The sequence below is a fragment of the Salvia hispanica genome, chromosome 3 (assembly GCF_023119035.1).
Source record: "Salvia hispanica cultivar TCC Black 2014 chromosome 3, UniMelb_Shisp_WGS_1.0, whole genome shotgun sequence".
In the NCBI taxonomy this organism is placed as follows: Eukaryota; Viridiplantae; Streptophyta; class Magnoliopsida; order Lamiales; family Lamiaceae; genus Salvia; species Salvia hispanica.
Genome location: NC_062967.1, coordinates 407,425 through 431,831, shown reverse-complemented (window position 1 = coordinate 431,831; position 24,407 = coordinate 407,425). Strand labels below are relative to the sequence as shown.

At 35.9% G+C, this 24,407-nt stretch overlaps 3 protein-coding genes across 3 annotated transcripts; all 3 read right to left on the bottom strand.

Moving 5' to 3' along the window:
- Window positions 1-3,007: 3,007 nt before the first annotated feature.
- On the bottom strand, window positions 3,008-5,798 carry LOC125216472 (putative wall-associated receptor kinase-like 16). The gene is made up of 3 exons (XM_048118186.1): window positions 4,914-5,798; window positions 4,439-4,618; window positions 3,008-4,362 (listed from the first exon to the last, which is right to left on the bottom strand). Exons 1-3 carry the CDS (start codon window positions 5,788-5,790, stop codon window positions 3,167-3,169), a joined length of 2,253 nt encoding a protein of 750 aa, XP_047974143.1. The 5' UTR covers window positions 5,791-5,798; the 3' UTR covers window positions 3,008-3,166.
- Window positions 5,799-16,591: 10,793 nt separating this feature from the next.
- On the bottom strand, window positions 16,592-19,404 carry LOC125212985 (putative wall-associated receptor kinase-like 16). The gene is made up of 3 exons (XM_048113308.1): window positions 18,507-19,404; window positions 17,993-18,172; window positions 16,592-17,916 (listed from the first exon to the last, which is right to left on the bottom strand). Exons 1-3 carry the CDS (start codon window positions 19,390-19,392, stop codon window positions 16,721-16,723), a joined length of 2,262 nt encoding a protein of 753 aa, XP_047969265.1. The 5' UTR covers window positions 19,393-19,404; the 3' UTR covers window positions 16,592-16,720.
- A 1,906-nt stretch (window positions 19,405-21,310) lies between these two features.
- Window positions 21,311-23,041, bottom strand: LOC125214227 (putative wall-associated receptor kinase-like 16). Its single transcript, XM_048115160.1, has 2 exons — window positions 22,798-23,041; window positions 21,311-22,406 (listed from the first exon to the last, which is right to left on the bottom strand). The coding sequence occupies exons 1-2, from the start codon at window positions 23,039-23,041 to the stop codon at window positions 21,334-21,336; spliced, it is 1,317 nt and encodes a 438-aa protein (XP_047971117.1). The 3' UTR covers window positions 21,311-21,333.
- Between the last annotated feature and the right edge of the window lie 1,366 nt (window positions 23,042-24,407).

Sequence of the window (24,407 nt, the reverse complement as noted above, 5' to 3'; positions counted from 1 at the left end):
GGTGATTCTAGTTTAATTAGTTTCATTGGTATTTATAGATGATTTATTTGTGTCTTGTTGAATTGGCCACTTTGATTAATTCACACTATGTTTGTAGTTGAATTGGTTGTGGATGGAATTATCGTATGATCAATATTAATAGGTTAAACACTAAATACTAGGAATAATGAATGCCGTATTATTTTAGCCTTTAGGCTATAATTATGCAGATTTTCATTTTTCCATGACTGATTATTCTCAAAGGAGAAGATTATAAGAACAAGAGGTTAGAGTTCAAATTATGTAACTTTAGTTTTCATTTCAATTTTTTTTTAATTATGTTTATATTATTTGGGATTTCAATTATGTAATATTTAGTTATTTAATGAAATTATTGATTTTTATTTTATTCATAAAGAAACAATAGAGAAGATAGTCAAGTAAATAGTAAGCTTATTGCCCTTGTCCCTTGATGAGGGAATGATTGGAATCTTTCGTTATATATTATGCTGAATTGTATAGTAACTAGTTTGAGTATCGAAAAATATAAACCAGATGGTGACAAATAGTATCGGCAGTTTGATGATTTATCAAATTAGAAAGTGATATATGTGTATGCTTAGTAAATTTAACTTTACTTTGACATCATCACCATCTCTTGCTATTTAATCCAATGATTTTATTGCCTTTGTCCCACATTTGGTGTCCCATTTTCAATATTTTATAGTACTACAACTACGATGGATACAACTCTACATCTTTAGTTAAACATCATGACAAAGAAATCTAAAGTAAAAACAAATAGATGGACCATAAATACCAAGTGATGGAGGAAGATGAATATTTCATCTCATTTCAACTGTTTGATAATGCACTTCAGTATGAATGACTTGAAATTTGCACGTGTCAGTTTTGGCCATCGGACATCGTTTAGATCGAGTATCCACATCGCTTATGTCCGAATCCATATACCAAAAGGAGGAGGAGTAGCTAGGCGTACTCTCCCAAATTTTTCCGGAACTCACTCCGGCTGACTTTCTTGTCACCGTTTCGATCGAGTGATTTGAAAAGATTGTCGAAGAGTTTCTGTTCGGCTTCTTCTGCTCCTTGGTAGTAGGCCTGGGCAACTTCCTTGATATCATCCATCTTTCTCTCACATTCTATAATACAAAAATAAAATAAAATTACTTTTATCATCAATACAATACTACAATGGATTGAAGTGAATTGATTGTCTATTTTTGATAGATCTCCTTAAAGCCCAATCTGCCACATGGGCCTAAATTTTTCTAGGACTGGGCTTGAAAGAGAGATTTGAAATTCGCACGACTTGAAATTTGCACGATAACTTAAAATTCGCACGGTCAATTTTAAGTTGGCAGGATTGGTAATTCAACGTTCCAGTTTAAAATTCTACCGACTACCAATCTCAATCCTTGAAATTTGCACGATAACTTAAAATACACAAACAGTGAAACAATATACTAATGTGATGAGTTAGACGTAATAACTTTTAAAGTAACACTACTAATTATCACCCAATGTTCTCTCGCTCTCTTAAAAAACCTTGAACCTTTTCTGATTTTTCACAATCAATCTCAATAATGCATGACCTTTTATTGCTGCTGGAATTGACTCATATTTGTCTCTCCTTTCCACACGTAATGACACACAAAATTAATTAATAAATTAATAATTACTCACATTAAACGAGAATTGACCATAAATTTTGTGCGAGTCATCAGACGTAATGACTCAATATAGTAAATGACAGCTTCCCTCTTATAATAATCAAATTGTAGTTTATACATACTCCTACTATATTTAATAGTACATGAGCCATATCTTTTCGCTACAATCTCATACTAGTATTTCTTGGAATAGATAGAGTAACATTATTATGTAATAATCTCACATGCAATACAATGGTCACATTATAATGAGAAACCAGATCATGAAATTATTAATGTAACTACAACAGCTTGCCTAGTTACTTTTAGAACTAGTTCAAATAATTGATGCGTGCGCAGTTTGTATATTGCAGAGATACAATTTTTTGTTGGACTGCAATCATATTCCTACAAAAATAAGGTGCAGTAGCAGTGTAGCACTATGGCAGTGTATCTATGTGGGCCACAGGTACATTTACGTAGAAATGACTTGAAATTCTCACAGTAAATTTTGGTCCGATGCTCGAAATTTGCACGATAGATTTCCACACGATGACTTGTATTGGGTTATTAACAAAAGCTACTTACTGTATAAAATAAGTAAAATCAAAATAACAAAAATTAAATTCTACTAAAATAATAAATGTATTAGTTCCTGTCGCGTTTTAATCAAGAATATGAATTAATTACTGTCGCGTTTTAATCAAGGATATGAATTAATTACTCCCTCTGTCCCTTATATTTTGTCACATTTTGATCAAGTCATATCAATAAAATGGGACACCAAAATTGATTGAAATTGTGTTTCATAGTCATACTTAGACATCTTTCACAACGGCAATTCGGATTTATTTCTATTCCAACCTACATTTGATTTAAGTATGCAACTTAATTATTCACAATAAACGAATATACATACTTAATGCCTATCTCTTCAAATAATGTAATCTTCCTCCATACTATTATGTGCTGATAGGATAAAATATGACTTAAATATAGGAAATGAAATTGAGCCAAGTCAATGGACGTTTGAGTCACGAATAATCAACTTGCAAACATGGGTCTTCTTCCATCCCTGTCACAAAAGAAGAGTGTTTGAACATATTGTGAATATTCATTAATGTTGTGTCATTTTCTTTAGAATATGGAATGGGTCATCAAAGTTGATAGACTATGACAAGAAAGAATTTTTTGCTAGCACCCCATCAAAATTGTACTGGTACAAAAATTATGCAAAACACTTTGAAGATTCAACTCGTTTTTATTCAGATTAAAATGTAAAATGGACAAATCTGATTAACTGTGTGTGTGAGTTGATCTAGTGATAGAGTAACATTTCAAAATTGAATTTGTGCAGATTTTGCAAACACCTTCGAAGATTCAATATAAATATTTCCACGTATTACAATAAAAACACTACAAATATTTCAACAAATGTATAATAAAAACAGACATTTGATACAAAACACAATGTGTGACACAATACTAAATTGCACATAAATTCTCAAAGTAAAATATCATCTTCCTCCATTGATTGGCAAACCAACATGATCCCTGCTGATGCTATCAAATCCCACAATTGAGCTCTCGCCTCCCATTCCATCATGATCATTTGGTAGCAAATGCTCCGTCTCCTCTGTACTGTCCGCTTTATTTCGTTCCCATGGGTGCTTTCCACCGAGTATAAGCCCTTGTAGCTCCATTGCTACCTCCTTCATATTCGGCCTATCTTCTCCCTTCACGTTCAAGCACTCTTTCGCTAGCTTACAAACTGCATATATTTGCTCCATATTTCCCAAATCCACAATTTTTTCATCAATTATTTTTACCAACAAACCTTGCTTGAGTACATAAAGGAAATAGTTGGATAAACTCTTCTCCTCTGTCGGCCTATCCAAACTCAATGCTTTACGCCCCGTGACTAGCTCCAGCAGAACAACTCCAAAGCTGTAAACATCGCTCTTCTCTGTCAACTGGTTTGTCTGCATGTACTCAGGATCAAGGTATCCGAAAGTCCCTTGCACCATTGTAGATAGCTGCGCGAGATCAACTGGAACTAGCTTTGAAGCCCCAAAATCCGACACCTTCACAGTCAAATTATGGTCCAAGAGGATATTGTCCGACTTGACATCCCTATGAATGATGGTAGTAGAAGCTGAAGAGTGAAGATACGAGAGGACCTCAGCAGTTTCGGTAGCGATCTTTAGACGCTTGTTCCAATCAAGAACACACGCCTTAGCCTCATCGTGCAAGTGTGAAGAAAGGGTGCCGTTGCTAATGAACTCGTAGACTAAAAGCGGAACATCTGTTTCTAGGCAACATCCAAGAAGTATAACGACATTCCTATGGCTGATTCGAGACAGAACAACTACTTCGTTGATGAACTGCTCGATTTGTGCGGGATCAACTCTTATGGACCTCTTGATCGCAACTGTTCTTCTGTCTGCTAGCACGCCTTTGTACACGGTGCCAAAGCCACCTCGACCAATGATCATACTGTTACTGAAGTTGCTCGTGGCCTTTTCTAGCTCGGATGAGCTGAAAATCTTCACCATCTCGGGTGAGGCTTCTCTCCTTGCCAGTTTCTCCTGCAACATATGTCCGCCGTTTTGGAGAAAGAAGCGCTGCTTCTTCTTTTTCTGCGATCTTCTCTTGAGTTCCATGAAGAGTATGTTAACAGCCAGTAGCAGAACAATAATCCCGGAGGCAACTCCTGTTTAATTGCTTATTTGTTACTAAAATTTAAAGGAGTATATATATGTTTGAAGAATCCAAAAATGTTTAATTACCAATGAAGATAAAGGCAATCATCATATTCTGCTTCTTTGGGGAAAGCTTGCAGCCATCAACACCTTGTCCATTGCCAATGTAATGTTTGGGACAAGAACATGTGTAAGTCCCTTGTGTATTATTGCAGTACTCATTCTTGGTGCAATCGTTTAGAGTCTTATTTTTGCATTCATCAATATCTGCAAAACAGACATAACAAACAAGGAGAATTACTCCCTCCGTCCCCAATTAAGAGTCACACTTCATTTTTACCATAAATGGTAGTAGGTCCCACATTCCACTAATTCACTTCACTCACATTTTATTATAAAACCAATATAAAAAAGTGGGTCCCACACTCCACTAACTTTTTCAACCAACTTTTCTTTACATTTCTTAAAACCCTTGTCCGGTCAAACGGTGACTGCTAATGGGGACGGAGGGAGTAAAAGACAAAGGAGTATTTGCGTGCAAAAGTAAAGTTACAAGTAATACCTTTACATCCATGAGTTAGATAAGGATTTCCTTCAAACCCATGCTCGCAACGACAACGATATCCATAGCCGTTTGTGGGTTTGTAGCATTCAGAGTTTGCACTCTTGCAAGCATAGCTGCTGGCGTCACTCTCTGCCTCCTCGCACGTGCCATTCCCGATGGCCCAATCAACCACCATAGGAAGGCTTGTAACATCTGCCAAGTTAGTGAGACTATCCTTTGAAAACTTGAAGGCAGAGTCCTCAACAACAAAAGCATAACCACATCTCTTGACGTCTAAAACATCGGTATAATTGGAATAGCTGTTGACCTCGACCTGGATCTTCCACACATCTTTGGGGATTGGAGTCTGGCAGCACCCCACGCCCGCGCACTCCCCCTCCGTCAGATCATCCTCGGAACTGCACATGGCGATGCAGCCCGTCGTGAAGTCACGGTCGAGCCTGTTCCCCGAGACAAAGGCGTAGGCATCGCACCCCACAATTGTGAACTTATTTGCAGTATTATTCACCGTGAATGAAGAGAGGCGTATCCACGGGGAGTTTTTGTAAGAACTCGATCCGTTGCTGTAGTAACAATCATTGGCTATGTACTGCATCACTCTCATCTGGCCGTCGAGGGATATATCTGTGATTTCGATGCCGCCTTCCCCCAAGAATAGCTTGGGAGGAACGAAAGATGTGTGGTTGCAAGTGACCTCGAATGCTTTATCGAGGTAGCATTCGGCTGTGGTGCCGAAAGGAAAGGGGATTTGTACGTCGCCGCAAGTACGCTTGCAGTCGGGATTAGGCCTGGCTATGGGGACATTATTAAGTGATGAAAACACTAGAGTTGATGAGAAGGAGGTAAATAAGAAGATGAAGATAAAGATGATCATAGCTAAGATTATGCCTGTGACAATGTATGATAACATTACAATTTACACACATATATATATATGTATATTTAGACACATAAAGTTTGAGCCAAGTCAATGGATGTCCAAGTTTTCAATAACTCTAATGTTTGCTTTTCCAACTTAATGTCAACATCTTTTACTCTTTCTATTTTAAATATTTAAACCTTAGTTTCTATTCATCAAAGTTGGAATAAATTAACAAACATTGTTGCTGTAGTAGTCCAGCACCTCATTCCTTAAACAATGTTAAGGGTTCAATTTTTGTCTCTGTGAATGAATTAAAATAAAAATAAAAAAGAGGATGAAATAGATAGTCACAACTATTTCTTTTTCCAGTAAAAAGCAACTCATCTTCTCTCTGCTTTACTCTCTCATACAGTATATGTATCATTTATTTATTTTCTTATTTCATATATAATTTACGGAAAAATACTCGAAAATTAGTAATTATCTGATTGTTCAGATTAATCACAAATTCAAATAGCTACGAATTCACTAGGCCAACTTGTGAACTTGGCAAGATCCAAGTAACTTAATATATAGTACTGACAAACACGGATTTTGCATGTTTTTAAGGACTAGATTTGACTCGTTTTAAATGTCAATAATGCAAATTATGTTCTTAAATTGCATATGTTATACATTTGGTATTTTTGATGTGTTTGTTGATAAATGATAGAAAAAGATAGAAAAAGGTGCAAAAAGGCCAAGGTGCAGCAGCCTCTGTTCGAGCTTATTCTGCCAGCGATTTTGAAGTCCAATCAGTTCTTAATGCATACCATTCTCTTCTTCTTCGAAAGAGCTTCGCGTGGATATCTCGCACGTCTCAATCGGAGTTCTGTGGAGAAAGTTATGGCTATTTTACGAACATTGCGCAGTGCAGTCAAAGCTGGCGGGAATTTAGGCGGAAATTCACGGAAGAAAAGAAATTATTATATTGTGAAGCCCAATCTCTCCTATTTCTTGAATGCCACGAAATTATCAAAAAAACAAACCTTTTTCCAACCTATAAATACCTCTAACCTAATTCATAATCTCCATCTCAGAGCCTCCAATCCTTCCCCCTCTCTACACATTCATCCATCCATCCCATATTCCACACATAACCATCCATCTTCCATTGGAGCGGAGCTCTGCAGATCCAGGCAAGAGAAGACTGAAGATTGAAGATCGACCTTGGGTTTTATCTATTTCTTTCATGTCTCGTACTTTATTTGTAGTTTTTACTTGTCTATGAATAGAACATCTTTTGTGGATTTTTTGGTGAAGATATTCAATTGATTATCCTTGTTAGCTCTTGCAGTTATTTGATTTATCCTTGTGCCTTTTATATTCAATTGATTAGCTACCTTTTGAATACATGTTAGAGTTGATTAGAGTACTCGGGAGAAGAAATAGTTGACTTGGAAAAGGGATAATTCACACTTTAATTCAATAGAACTCGGGAGAGTTGAGGTTTCATGTGAGGTCATTGGTCTTACAATCTTTTAGGAGTTAGGTCTAAGAATTAGAAGGGGACTTCAATTATTACACCTAATCTACGGATTTCTCACCTCGGGAGGGGGTTTAATCTAGTTAAGTGACCGACTTAATAACTCTAGAGACCGTAATTCAAGGAAGTCAATTGTGTTTTAAATCCTTAAATTCTACTTTCTTACGCCTGCTTTATACCATTGTTTTTATGCTTGTTATCTGTTTATTTATTTTCTGTCTAGTTTAATAAACTAAATCCAAAACCTCCGTGTCTCTAGATAGTATATGATGCTTAGTATATGGTAGTCAGTTGCAATCTTATTCTCTGTGTTCGATATCCCGGTACTGACCTTTAGCTATACTAGATCTACCCTGTATGCTTGCAGGTATTTTTAGTGCTAATAAATAGTGCATCAAGTACACCCTCCGTCCCGCTTAAGATGACACGTTTTCCTTTTTAGTTTGTCCCAACTAAGATGACACATTTCTTTTTTTGGTAACTTTATCTCTCCAATTAATACACTCAACCACTTTTTCTCACTCCTATTAAAATATCCATCTTTCTTTATCTCTCTACTTTAATACTTACACCCACCTTCACTCTCTCCAATTAAATACTTTAACCAATAACTCATAAAATCTCGTGCCGGCTAAGCAATGTGTCATCGTAGCTGGGACGGAGGGAGTACATGTTTACTTGTTACCATACTTTATTATTGATTATCTATATATGACCTGATTAATAAAATATTAGAATTATTACAAGTGGTGAAGTTTAGAGTCTCCAGACTTTAGCATTATTGTAGGTCCCTTGAACTAGATTAATTGTGATGGAACTGATTAAACAAATACTATTTCAAACCTGAGTAATTGTGATGGAACTGTGATGGAACTGATAAAACAAATACTCTCTCCGTCCCATCGAAGATGACCCACTTTCCTTTTTGGTTTGTCCCAATCAAGATGACCCATTACTTAAAATGGAAACACCTTTATCTCTACTTTATTCCCTCTCTCTACGTTACTCTCTCCTTTTACCACACAAAATATAACTGCATAAAATCCCGTGCCGCCCAAGAAAGGGGTCATCTTCCTTGGGACGAGGGAGTGCTGTTTCAAACCTGAGTAATTGTGATGGAACTGATTAAACAAATACTATTTCAAACCTGAGTAATTGTGATGGAACTAATTAAACAAATACTATTTCAAACCTGAGTAATTGTGATGGATCTGACTAAACAAATACTTCTTTCGTCCCTAAAGAGTATGCACTATTTCCTTTCTCGTCCGTCCCCAAAGAGTATAAACTTTCAATTTTAGAAACTTTCTTTTCTCTAATGAGTTGAGACTCATTCTCCACTAACAATACTTAAAAAACTTTCTCTATCTATCTCTCTCTTAATTTATCAATAATGCATTAAATTGAACTCAAAGTTCATACTATTTGGGAACGGAGAGAGTATTTCAAAACTGATTAACTGTGATAAAACAGATTAAACAAATATTTCAAAACTGATTAATTGTGATAGAACTCTGCAAAAACCTTTGAAGATTCAACTCGTTTTTATTCTCGGAAATAAATGTAAATATGACAAAGTCTCCATATTTGCTTGGAAACAAGAACATTTGTTAATAGATTCAACTCGTTTTTATTCTCGGAAATAAATGTAAATATGACAAAGTCTCCATATTTGCTTGAGAACAAGAACATTTGTTAACGGTGGAGTAGAGAGAGAATATACACATAGAGTTTGAGCCAAGTCAATGGATGTCCAAGTCTTCAATATTTAAATGTTGGTTTTTCTAACTTTATGTCAACGTCCATTCTTATACTTCTTCCATCCTAAGGAAGATGACCCATTCCTTAGGCGGCACAAAATTTTATGTAGCTTTATTTTATGTATTAAGTGGAGAAAGTAAAGTAAGAGATAAAGAATAAAGTAGAAATAAAAGGTACTCCCCCCGTCCCCGTTTAGGAGTCAGATTTAGTTCTGACACGAATTTTAAGAAATTATTGGAGTGTGTAATAATTGAAGTAAGGTAGTGGTTGTTGGAGTGTGTAATAATTGAAGTGAGTCAGTGGAAAGTGGGACCTATTTGACTTTTTGTATGTTTATGATTTTATTTTGTTTTATTTTTATGAAAGTAATGGCATTTGAATGTAAATTTGATGAACAAATTGGTTAAATTTTATGTCCAAATATGGAAAATTATAAATGTGGCTCTTAAACTGGGATGGACTTAAATGACAAAATGTGACTCTTAAACTGAGACGAAAGGAGTATTTCCATTTCAAGTAATGAGTCATTTTAATTGGGACAAACCAAAAAGAAAAGTGAATCATCTTCAATGGAACGGAGGGAGTACCACTTTGACTCTTTCTATTTTAAACATGTTCACTTATTATCACAATTATGAGAGCTAGAAGTAACAGAAACAACCATATATTAACAAATTCGAATATATTCTTACCAGTCTCAACATGAATGTCTATACACATATACAGTGACAGATGCAGAAATATTTATCGATAGAGGTTGGAATTTCTAAATTTTGTTTTAAAATATACATTTGATTATTGTAGATAATTTGTTGAGGGCCAAGGCCAAGGCGGTCGGCGAGTCATCGCAGCCCGCTGTTAACCACACCCCTGGCCGGAGGAAGTGGATGGAGGATGAGTACGCCGGGGTGGCCAGGGGGTGGTTGGAGGTGTGCGACGATCCGCTGGTTGCGAACAACCAGCGGGTCGACAACATGTGGTCGAAGATCAGAGCTGCCTATAGGAGGCACTGCCCGCACGGGAAGGACTTCAGCAACGAGGAGGTCCGGAAGGGGTGGGAGCGTACCAGGGCCGCGGTGGGCCGTTTTGCGAATTTGTACGCCAACGCCCTCCGTCGGCTCAGTAGTGGGCAGAATGAGGATGACGCCCCGAGGATAGCCGCGAGTCGGTTCCCCTTGGAGGGGAGGTATAAGGAGTTCACCTTTTGGGAGTGCTTCTTGTTGCTTTGAAGGACTCCGAGAAGTTCCGGGCGGGGTGTGTCGCTGGGTGGCCGAAGAAGTAGCGGCTGAACTATAGCGGCGATTACGGCGGCAGCAGCGGCGGATCCCACGACCTCCCCCCGGATGTTGAGGAGTTTCCATCCCCTCATTCATTTGCTGGTCGCCCTCGCTCGGTTGGACAGAAGCGGGCACAACGGGCTGCTCGGGGGAGATCCCCCCTCTCGGCCCGATCGGTCCAGTCCTCCGCCCACCCACCCGCCCCACTCGAGTACACTCTCCATTCGCGTAACCAAACGCGCGAGCAGATGTTCAAGGTCTTCCAAGAGTGGAAGAACGCCACTGACCCCATTGAGAAGATGTTTCTTCACGAGATGCTGGAGAGCATGCGGGTCGATTTGGAAATCGCGAGGGCACGGCTAGCGGGTTCCGACGTGGCCTCAGATACCACGGGTGGCGGCGGCGGAGGCAGCGGCGACGGCGAGGATACCAGCGACGGCGATGAGGAGTAGAGAGTGGCGGGGCTCGTGCGTGGAAGCCCTTTTTTTAAAAAAAAATTCATGTACTTTTTTTTTAAAATCTTTGTACTTTTTTTAATGGAATGGATTATTTTTTCCTTATATGTCTCGTAAATTTAATTCCGTATTTTAATCGTAATTTTAATTCCGTAAAATGTAGTATATTTTGAATTATTTTTATTGCGGCTGGCCTAAATCGATGTGGCGGGTGGATTTTTTAGTGTTGCTTTTTGACGTGGCGGGGGAGAGAATGGGCGGCCTATGGCTGACCAGGCTGGCCTATGGCTGACCTAAGCACCATTGGAGATGCTCTTAAAGGCCATTAGCAATGGAAGGGCCCTCCCGGAGGGCCCTTCTTTTTTTATTATTTCCACATCATCAATTTTTAAGAGGGCCTATCTCCCCACAATGGAAGGGCCCTTCCATAGGGCCTTCCCATTTCCACTTCATTTCCACATCATCATTTATTTTGTTTTAATTTTGAAGCACTTTTATGTCTTAATTATATCGTCAAATTGAATAATTTTAAATGCAAAAAAAGGAGGTGTAGAGTGAAAAGAAAGTGTAAAGAAAAAAAAAATCGAGAGAGGAGATGTAGAGTGAAAAGAAAGTAGTCAAAGTGTTGGAAAGTGGAGGAATGGTGTGAAAGTGATGGGAAATGGAGATATATATAGAAACAAATAAAAAAATCAAAAAAAAAAATTAAAGCAAGGGCCGACCGATGGCCCTTCCTCCACAATGGAGGGCCGATCGGAAGGCCCTTCTCATCGGCCATGGCCGATCCATCGGCCATATGGGGGGAGGTGGGATGGGGCATGCATCGGCCCCTCCTCCACAATGAGGGGCCGATGGTGGCCGATGGGGAAGGCCCTCCCATCGGCCACCCATTGCTAATGCTTTAAAGTTTAATTAACTTTTCCAATGTTGATTAAATTTATTTATTTTCTTTTTTTCTTCGATTTTTTTTGAAGTAATTCAATTTCAATATCGACTCTGTAATCATTGGGAAAATGAAAATTTATTGATATGGCTGGTTATCAATTTATAAATTTATCATTTTCAATGATTTTTGAGACGATAATGTAATTGAATTATCTTCAAAATAAATAAGAGATAAAAATTAATTAAACTATCAAGTCGGTTGTATAAATATTTAACTAAAGAACCTTTTAAATAAAAGTGCATCAGTACAAGGATCTAGTGAAACAAAATATTATAAAAAAACCTAGTGAAACAAACTCAATTAGTACAATAATTTAATGAAAAAAATTTGTAAAAGAATCTAATGAAATAAATTATATTTGAGGACCTTAAGATGTGTTTTGACCTTATACTTTTTAAAGATTTTGAAAACATAATTAGGAAAATAGTAGAATGTGATTCTTTAGAATATGATTTCATATAATATGATTTATGATAGATTACTTATAATAAGACACTCAAAATACACTTAAATAAGACTTAAATTTGGCACAATAAGGAGGAATTGACCTTGGGTACACAATTGCCAAAGGAAGGATCCACTAAGGAAGCAACTTATTGATATGATAATTGTTTAATACTAATATCTCATTTTCTGGATAAAGTTGTACCCCTTGTTCCTTAGTGGATTGGCGTAAGATTAATCCATGCATCACTTATAGCAGAGCGAAGTTCTGCCTTGAGCCTATCAATTTCCTGATTCTTCAACGTATCAATCTCAAAATCCTTAGCACACTCATCCATAAATATCTCCATTTCCTTAATTTTTCTAATCAACATTTGACGTTTCTCAATTTTATTTTTCAAATTTTCAATCCTTTTAGTCTTATACATCACAAATTCAACCCACCCGTCCCGCGGTACAATCTCCAATTGCTTAGGCTTAAAATTTTGAAGTTGCCACAAATCCAGATATATTTTATCCATGCAAAGCTCCCATGTTTCCATATAAGCTAGAGGACAAAATCTATAGTTTATCACAAAGCTATCCAGTTCCTTAAATTCTGTTACCAACGTTAGAGCCTCGAATATCTTATCCTTCAAATCATCCAGTGTCGCCACAAACTTGCATCCTTCTATAAGAAGGCGCCATGATTTGCAGACACACTTACAGCTCATAACGCTGCTAGTCGGGAGTTCTGAGATGATCTCTATCCATATATCTAGCGGCAACAAATCAGTAATATCTCCTTCCAAAAAGTTGGCCATCTTCATCAAAACATGCAGGACAATTATCAGAAACTGTTCTTGTAATTCTAGTGAATCAATTAATAAAATATTCAAAATTTCAATGCTGTCACAATTATTTTCAAAATATTTAATCTCAAAATTGGGTTGAATAAAATTACGTGTGACACAAAGTCTTGAAAAACAAGAAATAAATGAAGAAAAAACCTCAGGCTGTGGTAAAGGCTGCTGTTCCAGATTGCCATTCTCTTCCTCCTTACTCATACTGTCATAAACCATAATCGGAAGAATCTATTTATATATAGGTATTGGACTAATAATTAATCATCAATATTTATAATAGGTATATATGGTGTATATCTGATGGATTTGTTTTGTCATTACATTTCACAATGATTTTGTTTTTACGTAATTAGGAAAGTATTTGGGAATGTGGTTTCATATAATATGATTTCATGCTAGATTATGTGTTCGGCCTATCATGGAAAGGTGTTAAGATTTTAAGTATGGATTATGTTAATCAATTTAATTCAAATAACTAATTGACATAATCATTTAATTATCGGATTGACGTAATAATTAAAGAAAGATTTTATTACTTAAGTTTTTGGTTGATAAAATAATTATTATTATTAAAATTTAATCAATAATTTTAAAATCACAATTAAGATTTGTTTGATAAGTTATTAATTGAGAACACGATGATAGTCATTATATTATTATGATTCTTAATTTTAGTAGTTACATTAAAATTATTTAAATAATATATTACATGACTTAATAATTAATAATGTTACTAAAATTATATAATTCAAATTATTTATAATTAATACAATTATTTATATTATTGTAATTATATAGTATATGATTCATAATTTCACTTTACATTGATGTAGACATATTATTGAGTTTCTCAAATGCCATGGTTATGCTTAAAAATTTGAAATCAACCCAAGTCACAATATATATAGTGTTAAGTCGAGTGAATATATCAATCAAACCATATAATACATAACTATATTCAATAGTAAAAAATATCTATTGCACCATTCACTTATCCATATTATATTTCACAACCAATATCAAATAGTAACACATAACTATATCAGATTCACATCCATATATCTAAATATTCACTCAAGTCAATATATATCAATCAACCATATAATACAATGTTGATTCTCATATAACTAAAATTGTTACTCACATTGTTCATTGTTAATATTGATTCTAATTTGTTTAATTAATTCAAACTTGAAAATTAATATTTTAAAAGTATATTAATCTGTGGCGTGATACTAGTTTAATTAATTGTAAAGTCTATTTAATTTAATTAGCTGCAAAGTGTAATTATTTTAATTGCTCAGTAATTGGGTTGGTGTTTTGGGCCATTTTGTGTGTATAGCGTTTGGGCCATGAATATTATTTATTTGAGCTGCTGTGTGTTTGTATATTTTTTGGGCATTTATGTTAATTTTTATTGGGCTCTTTTTTTTGGAGTTTGTTGGATAATCTATTTCTAATATAATTATAATTAAATTCTTATGTTAATATTTTTGTTTTTTAAAAGATATTTCATTTTTTTTACTAATTTACGGAAAATTAAATTTGTAATTATATTTATATATTTCGGTCGTACTAATAATTATTTATTTTTTGTAGCCAATGTGGGTGGATCCATTGAAAGTCCTATTATCTTAACCGATGTTCGTGGTGAACATAATTCATGTATTTTGAATGAGATTAATTTCGTTTCTTCAACTTTAAATCGTCATGGAGGTGGAGTTTTTTTTATCACTCTTTCTTTTGAATGTAGTATCATTTATTTTATAAATGCATATAGAAATGCCACTTTTTTATGAAAGACTTTTATCTAACACATTTTAATATGTTGAAATACGTAAGTTTTTTAACTAATGTTTTAATCATATTATTATTTTTGTTTATGTAATTGAAAATGCATACAAGTATATAAGTGTTAATAATTACTTTTTTGTAGCCGACGTGTGATGAATCCGTTGAAAGTCGTATTATTATAAGTGATGTTGTTCGTGGTTAACAGAATTCCCATGTTGTGAACGAGAGTAATTTCGTTTCGTCGTCTTTGAATCGAGATGGAGGTATTTTTTTTCATCACTCTTTGTTTTGAATATAATTAACTTTGTAAAGTCCATATAATAAGGTACGATTATTTTTTTATTTTTAAATTATTGAAACATGTTTATATATATTTATATGTACTAAAGTTTTATTGTATAGTTCCTCTTTAATCCTTAGTAGCACATTTTCCATTATTTTTATATCTTATTAATTAACACATATTCTTAAATATATGCATCGTTATCTCCTCTTTATCCTCTGTTTTATTTTATTTTACTCTACTCATATCAGAAATTAAAATTGTATAAAATCATTTACCGTATATGAAATACTTCATTTAAAGTGGGATGAGAGAAGTATATTTCTCTTTTTGTTATTGTTTATAATGTTATGAATACTTATTTTAATCAACACATATTCTTAATTAAACATCATTATATTTTCTTTGTCCTCTGTTTTTTCTTTTAATCCACTCATTTTAGAATTTATCGTCATTTTGAAAATCTTATGACCCTTGCATAGGACTTGGTGGTAATACTAGTATGTACAAATTCAACACAAATGTGTAAAGTCTTTTTGAAAATAATTTACAGGGAATACATGTAACATTAGCTGAACTTAATGTAAAACATATTGGGCTTCACGAAGTCCAATAGCCCACCGCCAACCACTAGCTGTAGATTGGATAAGAAGCCTCTACAGTAGAAATAGGCATTTAGGATTGACGCGAATTTTAATGCGTAATTGGTAAAGTAAAAAGGATAAAATGATTGAAATTGTATAATAAATGGTAGGACCCATAAATTATAAAGTAAAAAAAGGTTGTTATAAATGAATATAGACTATTTCTATGGGACGGATAAAAAAGAAAATATGGCTTATTTGTATCGGACGGACGGAGAGAATAGGAAATGAAATTGAGCCAAGTAAATGGACGTTTGAGTCATGAATAATCAACTTGCAAACGCGGGGGCTGGGGGGTTTGTCTTCTTCCATCCCTGTCACAAAAGAATGAGTATTTTAACATAGTGTGAGTTTTGATTGTTGTGTCATTTTCTTTAGAATATGGAATGGGTCATCAAAGTTGATAGACTATGACAAGAAGGAATTTTCTGCGAGCACCTCGTCAAAATTGTACTAGTGCAAAAAATTCTGCAAAAACCGTTGAAGATTCAACTCGTTTTTATTCGGAATAAAATGTAAAGTTGATAGACTATGACAAGAAGGAACTTTTTGCAAGCACCTCATCAAAATTGTACTAGTGCAAAAAATTCTGCAAAAACCTTTGAAGACTCAACTCGTTTTTATTCGGAATAAAATGTAAATACGACTAATCTTGTAGATATATTAAAAGACAACAGTAATTGTGGGTGCGAGTTGGCCTAATGGTAGACTAACATTTCAAAATTGAATTGGTGCAGATTTTGCAAACCTTTGAAGATTCAATATACATATTTCCACGTATTATACTAAACACTATAAATATCTCAACAAATGTGACTTGATCACAATTACGAGAGAAGTAACAAAAACAGACATTTGATACAAAACACAATATGTGACACAATACTAAATTGCACAAAATCGAAAGAACAACTTGATCACAAGACTCAACATGAGCATATATACATGTAAATTCTCAAAGTAAAATATCATCTTCCTCCATTGATTGGCAAAACAATATGATCCCTTCTGATGCTATCATATCCCACACTTGAGCTCACATCTCCCATTCCATCATGATCATTTGGTAGCAAATACTCCATCTCCTCTGTACTGTCCGCTTTATTTCGTTCCCATGGGTGCTTTCCTCCGAGTATAAGCCCTTGAAGCTCCATTGCTACCTCCTTCATATTCGGCCTATCTTCTCCCTTCACGTTCAAGCACTCTTTCGCTAGCTTACAAACCGCATATATTTGCTCCATATTTCCCAAACACGCAATTTTTTCATCAATTATTTTTACCAACAAATCTTGCTTGAGTACATAAAGGAAATAGTTGGATAAACTCTTCTCCTCTGCCGGCCTATCAAAACTCAATGCTCTCCGCCCCGTGACTAGCTCCAGCAGAACAACTCCAAAGCTGTAAACATCGCTCTTTTCTGTCAACTGGTTTGTCTGCATGTACTCGGGGTCAAGGTATCCCAAAGTTCCTAGCACCACAGTGGATAGCTGCGCGAGATCAATCGGAACCAGCTTTGATGCTCCAAAATCGGACACCTTTACAGTCAAAGTATGGTCCAAGAGGATGTTGTCCGACTTGACATCCCTATGAATGATCGGAGTAGAAGCTGAAGAGTGAAGATACGAGAGGACCTCAGCAGTGTCTATAGCGATCTTCAGACGCATGCTCCAATCAAGAGCACGCGCCTTAGCCTCATCGTGCAAGTGCGAAGAAAGGGTGCCGTTGCTAATGAACTCGTACACCAAAAGCGGAACATCCGTTTCCAAGCAACAACCAAGAAGCCTGACTACATTCCTGTGGTTGATCTGAGACAGAATAACAACCTCGTTGATGAACTGCTCGATTTGTGCGGGATCAACTCTTATAGACCTCTTGATCGCAACTGTTCTTCTGTCTGCTAGCACGCCTTTGTACACGGTGCCAAAGCCACCTCGACCAATGATCATACTGTTACTGAAGTTGCTCGTGGCCTTTTCTAGCTCGGATGAGCTGAAAATCTTCACCATCTCGGGTGAGGCTTCTCTCCTCGCCAGTTTCTCCTGCAACATATGTCCGCCGTTTTGGAGAAAGAAGCGTTGCTTCTTCTTTTTCTGCGATCTTCTCTTGAGTTCCATGAAGAGTATGTTAACAGCCAGTAGCAGAACAATAATCCCGGAGGCAATTCCTGTTTAATTGCTTGTTTGTTACTGAAATTTAAAGGAGTATATATATGTTTGAAGAATCCAAAAATGTTTAATTACCAATGAAGATAAAGGCAATCATCATATTCTGCTTCTTTGAGGAAAGCTTGCAGCCATCAACACCTTGTCCATTGCCAATGTAATGTTTGGGACAAGAACATGTGTAAGTCCCTTGTGTATTATTGCAGTACTCATTCTTGGTGCAATCGTTTAGAGTCTTATTTTTGCATTCATCAATATCTGCAAAACAGACATAAAAAACAAGGAGAATTAAAAGACAAAGGAGTATTTGCATGCAAAAGTAAAGTTATACTACCTCCGTCCCCCAAAATTTGCTACACTTTGACCCGACACGGGTTTTAAGAAATGTAATTGAAAGTGAGTTGAAAAAGTTGGTGGGATGTGGGTCCTACTTTTAAAGTTTAGTTTTATAATAAAATGTGAGTAGGAATGTGTTAGTGGAATATGAGGTCCATTACCAAAAATGGTAAAAGTGAAGTGTATCAAATTTTCAGGGACGGACCGAAATAGTAAATTGTACCAAATTTTCAGGGACGGAGGTAGTAAGTAATACCTTTACATCCATGAGTTAGATAAGGATTTCCTTCAAACCCATGCTCGCAACGACAACGATATCCATCACCGTTTTTCGGTTCGTAGCATTCAGAGTTTGCACTGATGCAGGCATAGCCAGTGGCGTTGCTCTTGGCCTCCTGGCACGTGCCGTTCCCGATGGCCCAATCAAGCACCATAGGAAGAGTTTCAACGAGTGACAGGTTTGTGAGATTATCCTTTGAGAAGTTGAAGGCAGAGTCCTCAACAACAAAAGCATAACCACATCTGTTGACGTCTAAAACATTGGTATAATTAGAATAGCTGTTGACCTCGACCTGGATCTTCCACACATCTTTGGGGATTGGAGTCTGACAGCACCCCACGCCCGCGCACTCCCCCTCCGTCAGATCATCCTCGGAACTGCACATGGCGATGCAGCCCGTGGTGAAGTCGTGGCCGAGCCTGTTCCCCGAGACAAAGGCGTAGGCATCGCACCCCACAATTGTGAACTTATTTGCAGTATTATTCACCGTGAATGAAGAGAGCCATATCCACGGAGAGTTTTTGTAAGAACTTGATCCGTTGGGGAAGTAACAATCATTGGCTATGTACTGCATCACTCTCATCTGGCCGTCGAGGGATATATCTGCGATTTCGATGCCGCCTTCCCCCAAGAATAGCTTGGGGGGAACGAAAGATGTGTGGTTGCAAGTGACCTCGAATGCTTTATCGAGGTAGCATTCTTGTGTGGTGCCGAAAGGGAAGGGGACGCGTACGTGGCCGCAACTGTCGTTGCAGCTTGGCTTAGCTATGGCGAAATTATCATACGAGTATGATGAAACAACTAGTGTTGGTGACAAGGCGACCAATATGAAGATGAGCATTACTAGAATTGGTGCACGCATATTGAGTTTTTCTAAAGCCATTGCAATGCTTGTTACTACTAATAAACAACAAAATGAATATATATAAAAACTAATGATTTCGAAGTCAAGTTAATGGAGTCTTCGCCTCACTTTTTCCACATACTAATTTTTATTATAATTAATTAATTTCAACTTTATTTGATTTACAGTGGTAGTAATTCATAGCCTCATTTAAATCATATTTTAAGTCTCATAACTTCAGAAACTAAAATATAAAATAAATTATTAAAATTAAAATTAATATGGTAAAATCAAATACTGATATAACGATAAAACGACATTGTCAGACTATCCTATTTGATTTTGTTATATCAATTTCAATTTTGACTATTACGATATAGTAATTGAGAAAAAAAATAAAAAAATCATAATTTTTTATTCAAATTTCAAAAGTTACAGAACTGACCCAAAATCAGCAAAAAAAATTATGATTTCATATTTCATTTCTTTTCCCTTAAAACCTTCCAAAATAGTAGCTTCAGATAAAATTCCAATTGTTTGGTTGATCCAATTAATATTAGTCTTCATTTTGATGGGAACTGGTGGTCCAAAAAACTATACCAAAATATTTCAAGTTGCAATCAGGGGTAATTTTATTTATTATACTATTGTTTCTCATAATTATAGCACAAAATGATTAAAATAATTGCTATTTTATCACATGCCCTTAATTTTGCAGTCTCCAACTACTTTGTCCGTCTAAGTCACAAATTTAATCATATTCTTAATGTATTAAAAATAATTAATACTCCTTTCGTTTCTTTATAGTTGAGTCATTTTTCTATTTTATAAAGTTTCTTCATAGTTGAGTCATTTCCATATATGGTAACTTTTTTCTCTTTCTTACTTTTCTCTCTTACTTTATTCACTTTATACTTTATTCTCTCTACTTTTTCCTCTCTCTTACTTTTTTTATCTATTTATTTAACACACCCAACATTTCTTTTTAAAACTTCGTGCCCAAAAATTCCGCCTCTAACTATGTCGAAACGGAGGGAGTAGTAAACATATATTAAACGAGTGTGATGCTTACCTAAGATATGTTATTTCTGTGTTACTATACTTGGTGAATTTGTTCATATATAGAGTGATATTTAAGTGTGAATGGGATAATTTGAAGATTCTTTGGTGGTATCTGATGCTAACGTTTGAGATGGAGAAAAGATATTTATTCTTACATATGACAATTTTGATGCAAAATTAACATGCAAATTTTGAAAGGCCAAAAAGGAACGATGTCATCCGATAAAAATCAAAATACTAGACTGATAGACACATGTGTATATTACGAAGAAATTTCATATTAATCTTCAATTGTACTGGTTCAACATTCTGGAAACACCTTTGAAGATTCAACTCGTTTTTATTCAGAATAAAATGTAAATACGACAGATTTTGACCAAGCTAATATAAAGTCCCCACATCTGCCGGGAACATTTAGGGGCTGTTCGGTTTGCAAGATTGTATCCCGAGATTAAATATATAGTATGTCTGGTTCATGAGATTGAATCCCACAACTCAATCCTAGATGGATAATCATGTGATAATTAGTCATAACCAACCCCCTCCAACTAAAATAATCTCACAACTTAATCTTAGATTGTATGTTGGTACTATTTTATCTAGCAAACCGAACACCGCCTTAATATATTGATAGACGATATGTTTGAGTTGGCCTAGTGGTAATGCACGACGTCAATTTATAAACATCCCAACAAATTAATAAGTCATGTTCACTTATTAGCACAGTTACGAAAGCTAGAAGTAACAGGAACAACCATATACTATATATTAACTAAAATTCGAACAAATACTTTGATACAAAATGATACAATTCTTTGCATTAAATCGATAGAACAACTTAATCACAAAACTCACCATGAATATACACATATATAAATACTGAAAGTAAATTATATATCATCTTCCTCCATTGATTGGCAAAACAATATGATCCCTGCATATACTATCATATCCCACACCACTTGTTCCGTCATGATCATTCGGAATCAAAGACTTCATCTCTTCATCATCATCTACATTTGTTGCCCACGAGTGCTTCTCTCTTAGTATTAGCCCTTCGAGCTCCATTGCTACCTCCTTCATATTCGGCCTATCTTCTCCCTTCACGTTCAAGCACTCTTTCGCTAGCTTACAAACTGCATTTATTTGGTCCATATTTCTCAAACCTACAATTTTTTCATCAATAATTTTTACCAACAAATCATGCTTGGGTACATAAAGAAAATAGTTAGATAAACTCTTCTCCTCTATCGGCCTATCAAAACTCAATGCTTTACGCCCCGTGACTAGCTCCAGCAAGACAACTCCAAAGCTGTAAACATCGCTCTTTTCTGTCAACTGGTTTGTCAGCATGTACTCGGGATCCAGGTATCCCAAAGTTCCTAGCACCACAGTGGATAGCTGTGCGAGATCAATTGGATCCGACACCTTCACGGTCAAAGTATGGTCTAAGAGGATGTTGTCCGACTTGACATCCCTATGTATGATCGGAGTAGAAGCTGAAGAGTGCAGATACGAGAGCACCCCTGCAGTTTCTGAAGCGATCTTCAGACGCATGCTCCAATCAAGAGCACGCGCCTTAGCCTCATCGTGCAGATGGGAAGAAAGGGTGCCGTTGCTAATGAACTCGTATACTAAAAGTGGGACATCTTTTTCTAGGCAACAACCAAGAAGCCTGACAACATTCCCATGGTTGATCTGAGACAGCACAACAACCTCGTTAATGAACTGCTCGATTTGTGTGGGATCGACTCTTGTAGACCTCTTGATGGAAACTGTTCTTGCATCCGCTAAAACGCCTTTGTACACGGTCCAAAGCCGCCTCGGCCAATGATCATGCTGTTGTGGAAGCTGTTGGTGGCCTTTTCTAGCTCGGATGAGGTGAAAATGGTGACCATATCCGGTGAGGCTTCTCTGGTAGCGAGCTTCTCTTGCAACAAATGGCCGCCGTTTTGGAGAAAGAATTCCCGCTTCATTTTATTATGTGATCTTCTCTTGAGGTCCAAGTAGAGGAGGATGATGCCAAGTAGTAGACAAATGACCCCAATGATAACTCCTGATTATTAATTTTAAGAAGCCAAAATTAGGAATATGATTGTAAATACTCCCTCCATCCCTGATTAATTGTCACTCTTTTCCATTTCGGTCCATCCCTCAATAATTGTCACACTTCATATTTACCATAAATGGTAAGTAGGTCACAAATTCTACTAACTCACTTCACTCATATTTTATTATAAAACCAATATAAAAAAATGGATCTCACATCCCACTAACTTTTTCAAAGAGTGACAATTAGTCGGGGATGGAGGGAGTATAAAACATGATTAATATGTAACTTGAACACGTCGTCCTCCTCGCCCGGGCCCCGCCCGTCGCTCACGGAGGTCATCACCAAGTTGTCCATATCCTCATCCTCGTCCTCGGCCTCGGCCCAGGGGGAAGAGAGGATTTGGCGATGGACGCATTCGATGTTAACGAACGTGACCTTAATGCCGTGTTTGGCGATTTGGCGAGCCAATTTCATGAGCGGCTTCACGTGGCCTTGGGCCGGAAACGGCACAGCCAATACATGAGGCCTTTTATTGCCTTTGGTTACGGCCATTTTTTTTTAAAATTTGATTTTAGTGATTCTAGTTTAATTAGTTTCATTGGTATTTATAGATGATTTATTTGTGTCTTGTTGAATTGGCCACTTTGATTAATTCACACTATGTTTGTGGTGACTGGTGAGAGTGACCTTAATTTTTGTTATCTTTAATTGTTTAATGAAATAATTATATCTTATTTTATTCATAAAGCGCAAGTAGTGAAGATAAACACATAAACAGTGCAAGTGTTTTCCTACACAGCAGGATTTCATATTGTCATTATTAGTGAGGGAACGATTGGAATCTTTCGTTATATTTTATGCAGAATTGTAATAATAGCCAGTTTGAGTATCGAAAATTATAAATCAGATGGTGACAAAAGTATTGGCAGTTTGTTGGTTTATTAGTCCAATTAGAATGTGATATGTGTATGTTTAGTAAATTAAATTTACTTAGGCATCGTCGTCATCACCTCTTGCTATTTAATCAAATGATTTTATTGCCTCTTGTCCCACTTTCAGTGTCCAATTCTGTCTTCCATTTTCAATTCCTTAATAGTAAATTTTTTACCACAACTAGAGTAAAATTACATTACATCTTTGGATAAAACATCACGTCCAAGAAATCTAAAGTAATGCATTATAAATTCAAAGTGATGGAGACAGATGAAAAGTAATTAAAGTATTATTAATGGAGAATGAGTCTCGTTTCATTAGATAGAAAAATATTTCTAAAATTAGATAATGCATATTCACGTGGGACGGACTTTCAAAAAAAAAAGAATGCATATTTTTATGTGAAACGGAAGAAGTGTACGTGAGCAATGAAATTGGATTAGTTTGGAGCAAGTTTGCATGGTTGAGAAAATGTGAACATGTAATCCCATGGGCCACTTGAAGTAACTAAGAATGATATGTAATCCACTCAGATATATGGGCCGCTTACTAGAACTGGCCCAACAACATTGACTAGACTAATGGGCTCTTGGTCGCTGCCTGCTCCGTAACATAAACTCCATCCGTTTTATGTTAATTGAGTCATTTTTCTTCTTAGGATGTTCCAATATAACAGAGTAATTTATATATTTTAGCAAAAAGCAATACACTCTCTGTCTTATACGTTTCCATCTTTCTTAATTTATTCTCTCTTACTTTTATTCTTCCCATTTCACATATTAAATATTTATTTCTTGATCTCTGTGCCGGAAAGATATGTCTTTATTAATATAGAACACATGAAGTAGTACTCTTGAATTTGTATCTATAAGTTGTTCATAAAAAAATAGTTTAAACTAGGTCAAATTTGATTATTTGTAACTATATTTTGTTCATCTAAATTTTAATAATATAGACATTTGCTAGTTTCTCAAATAAATTAACT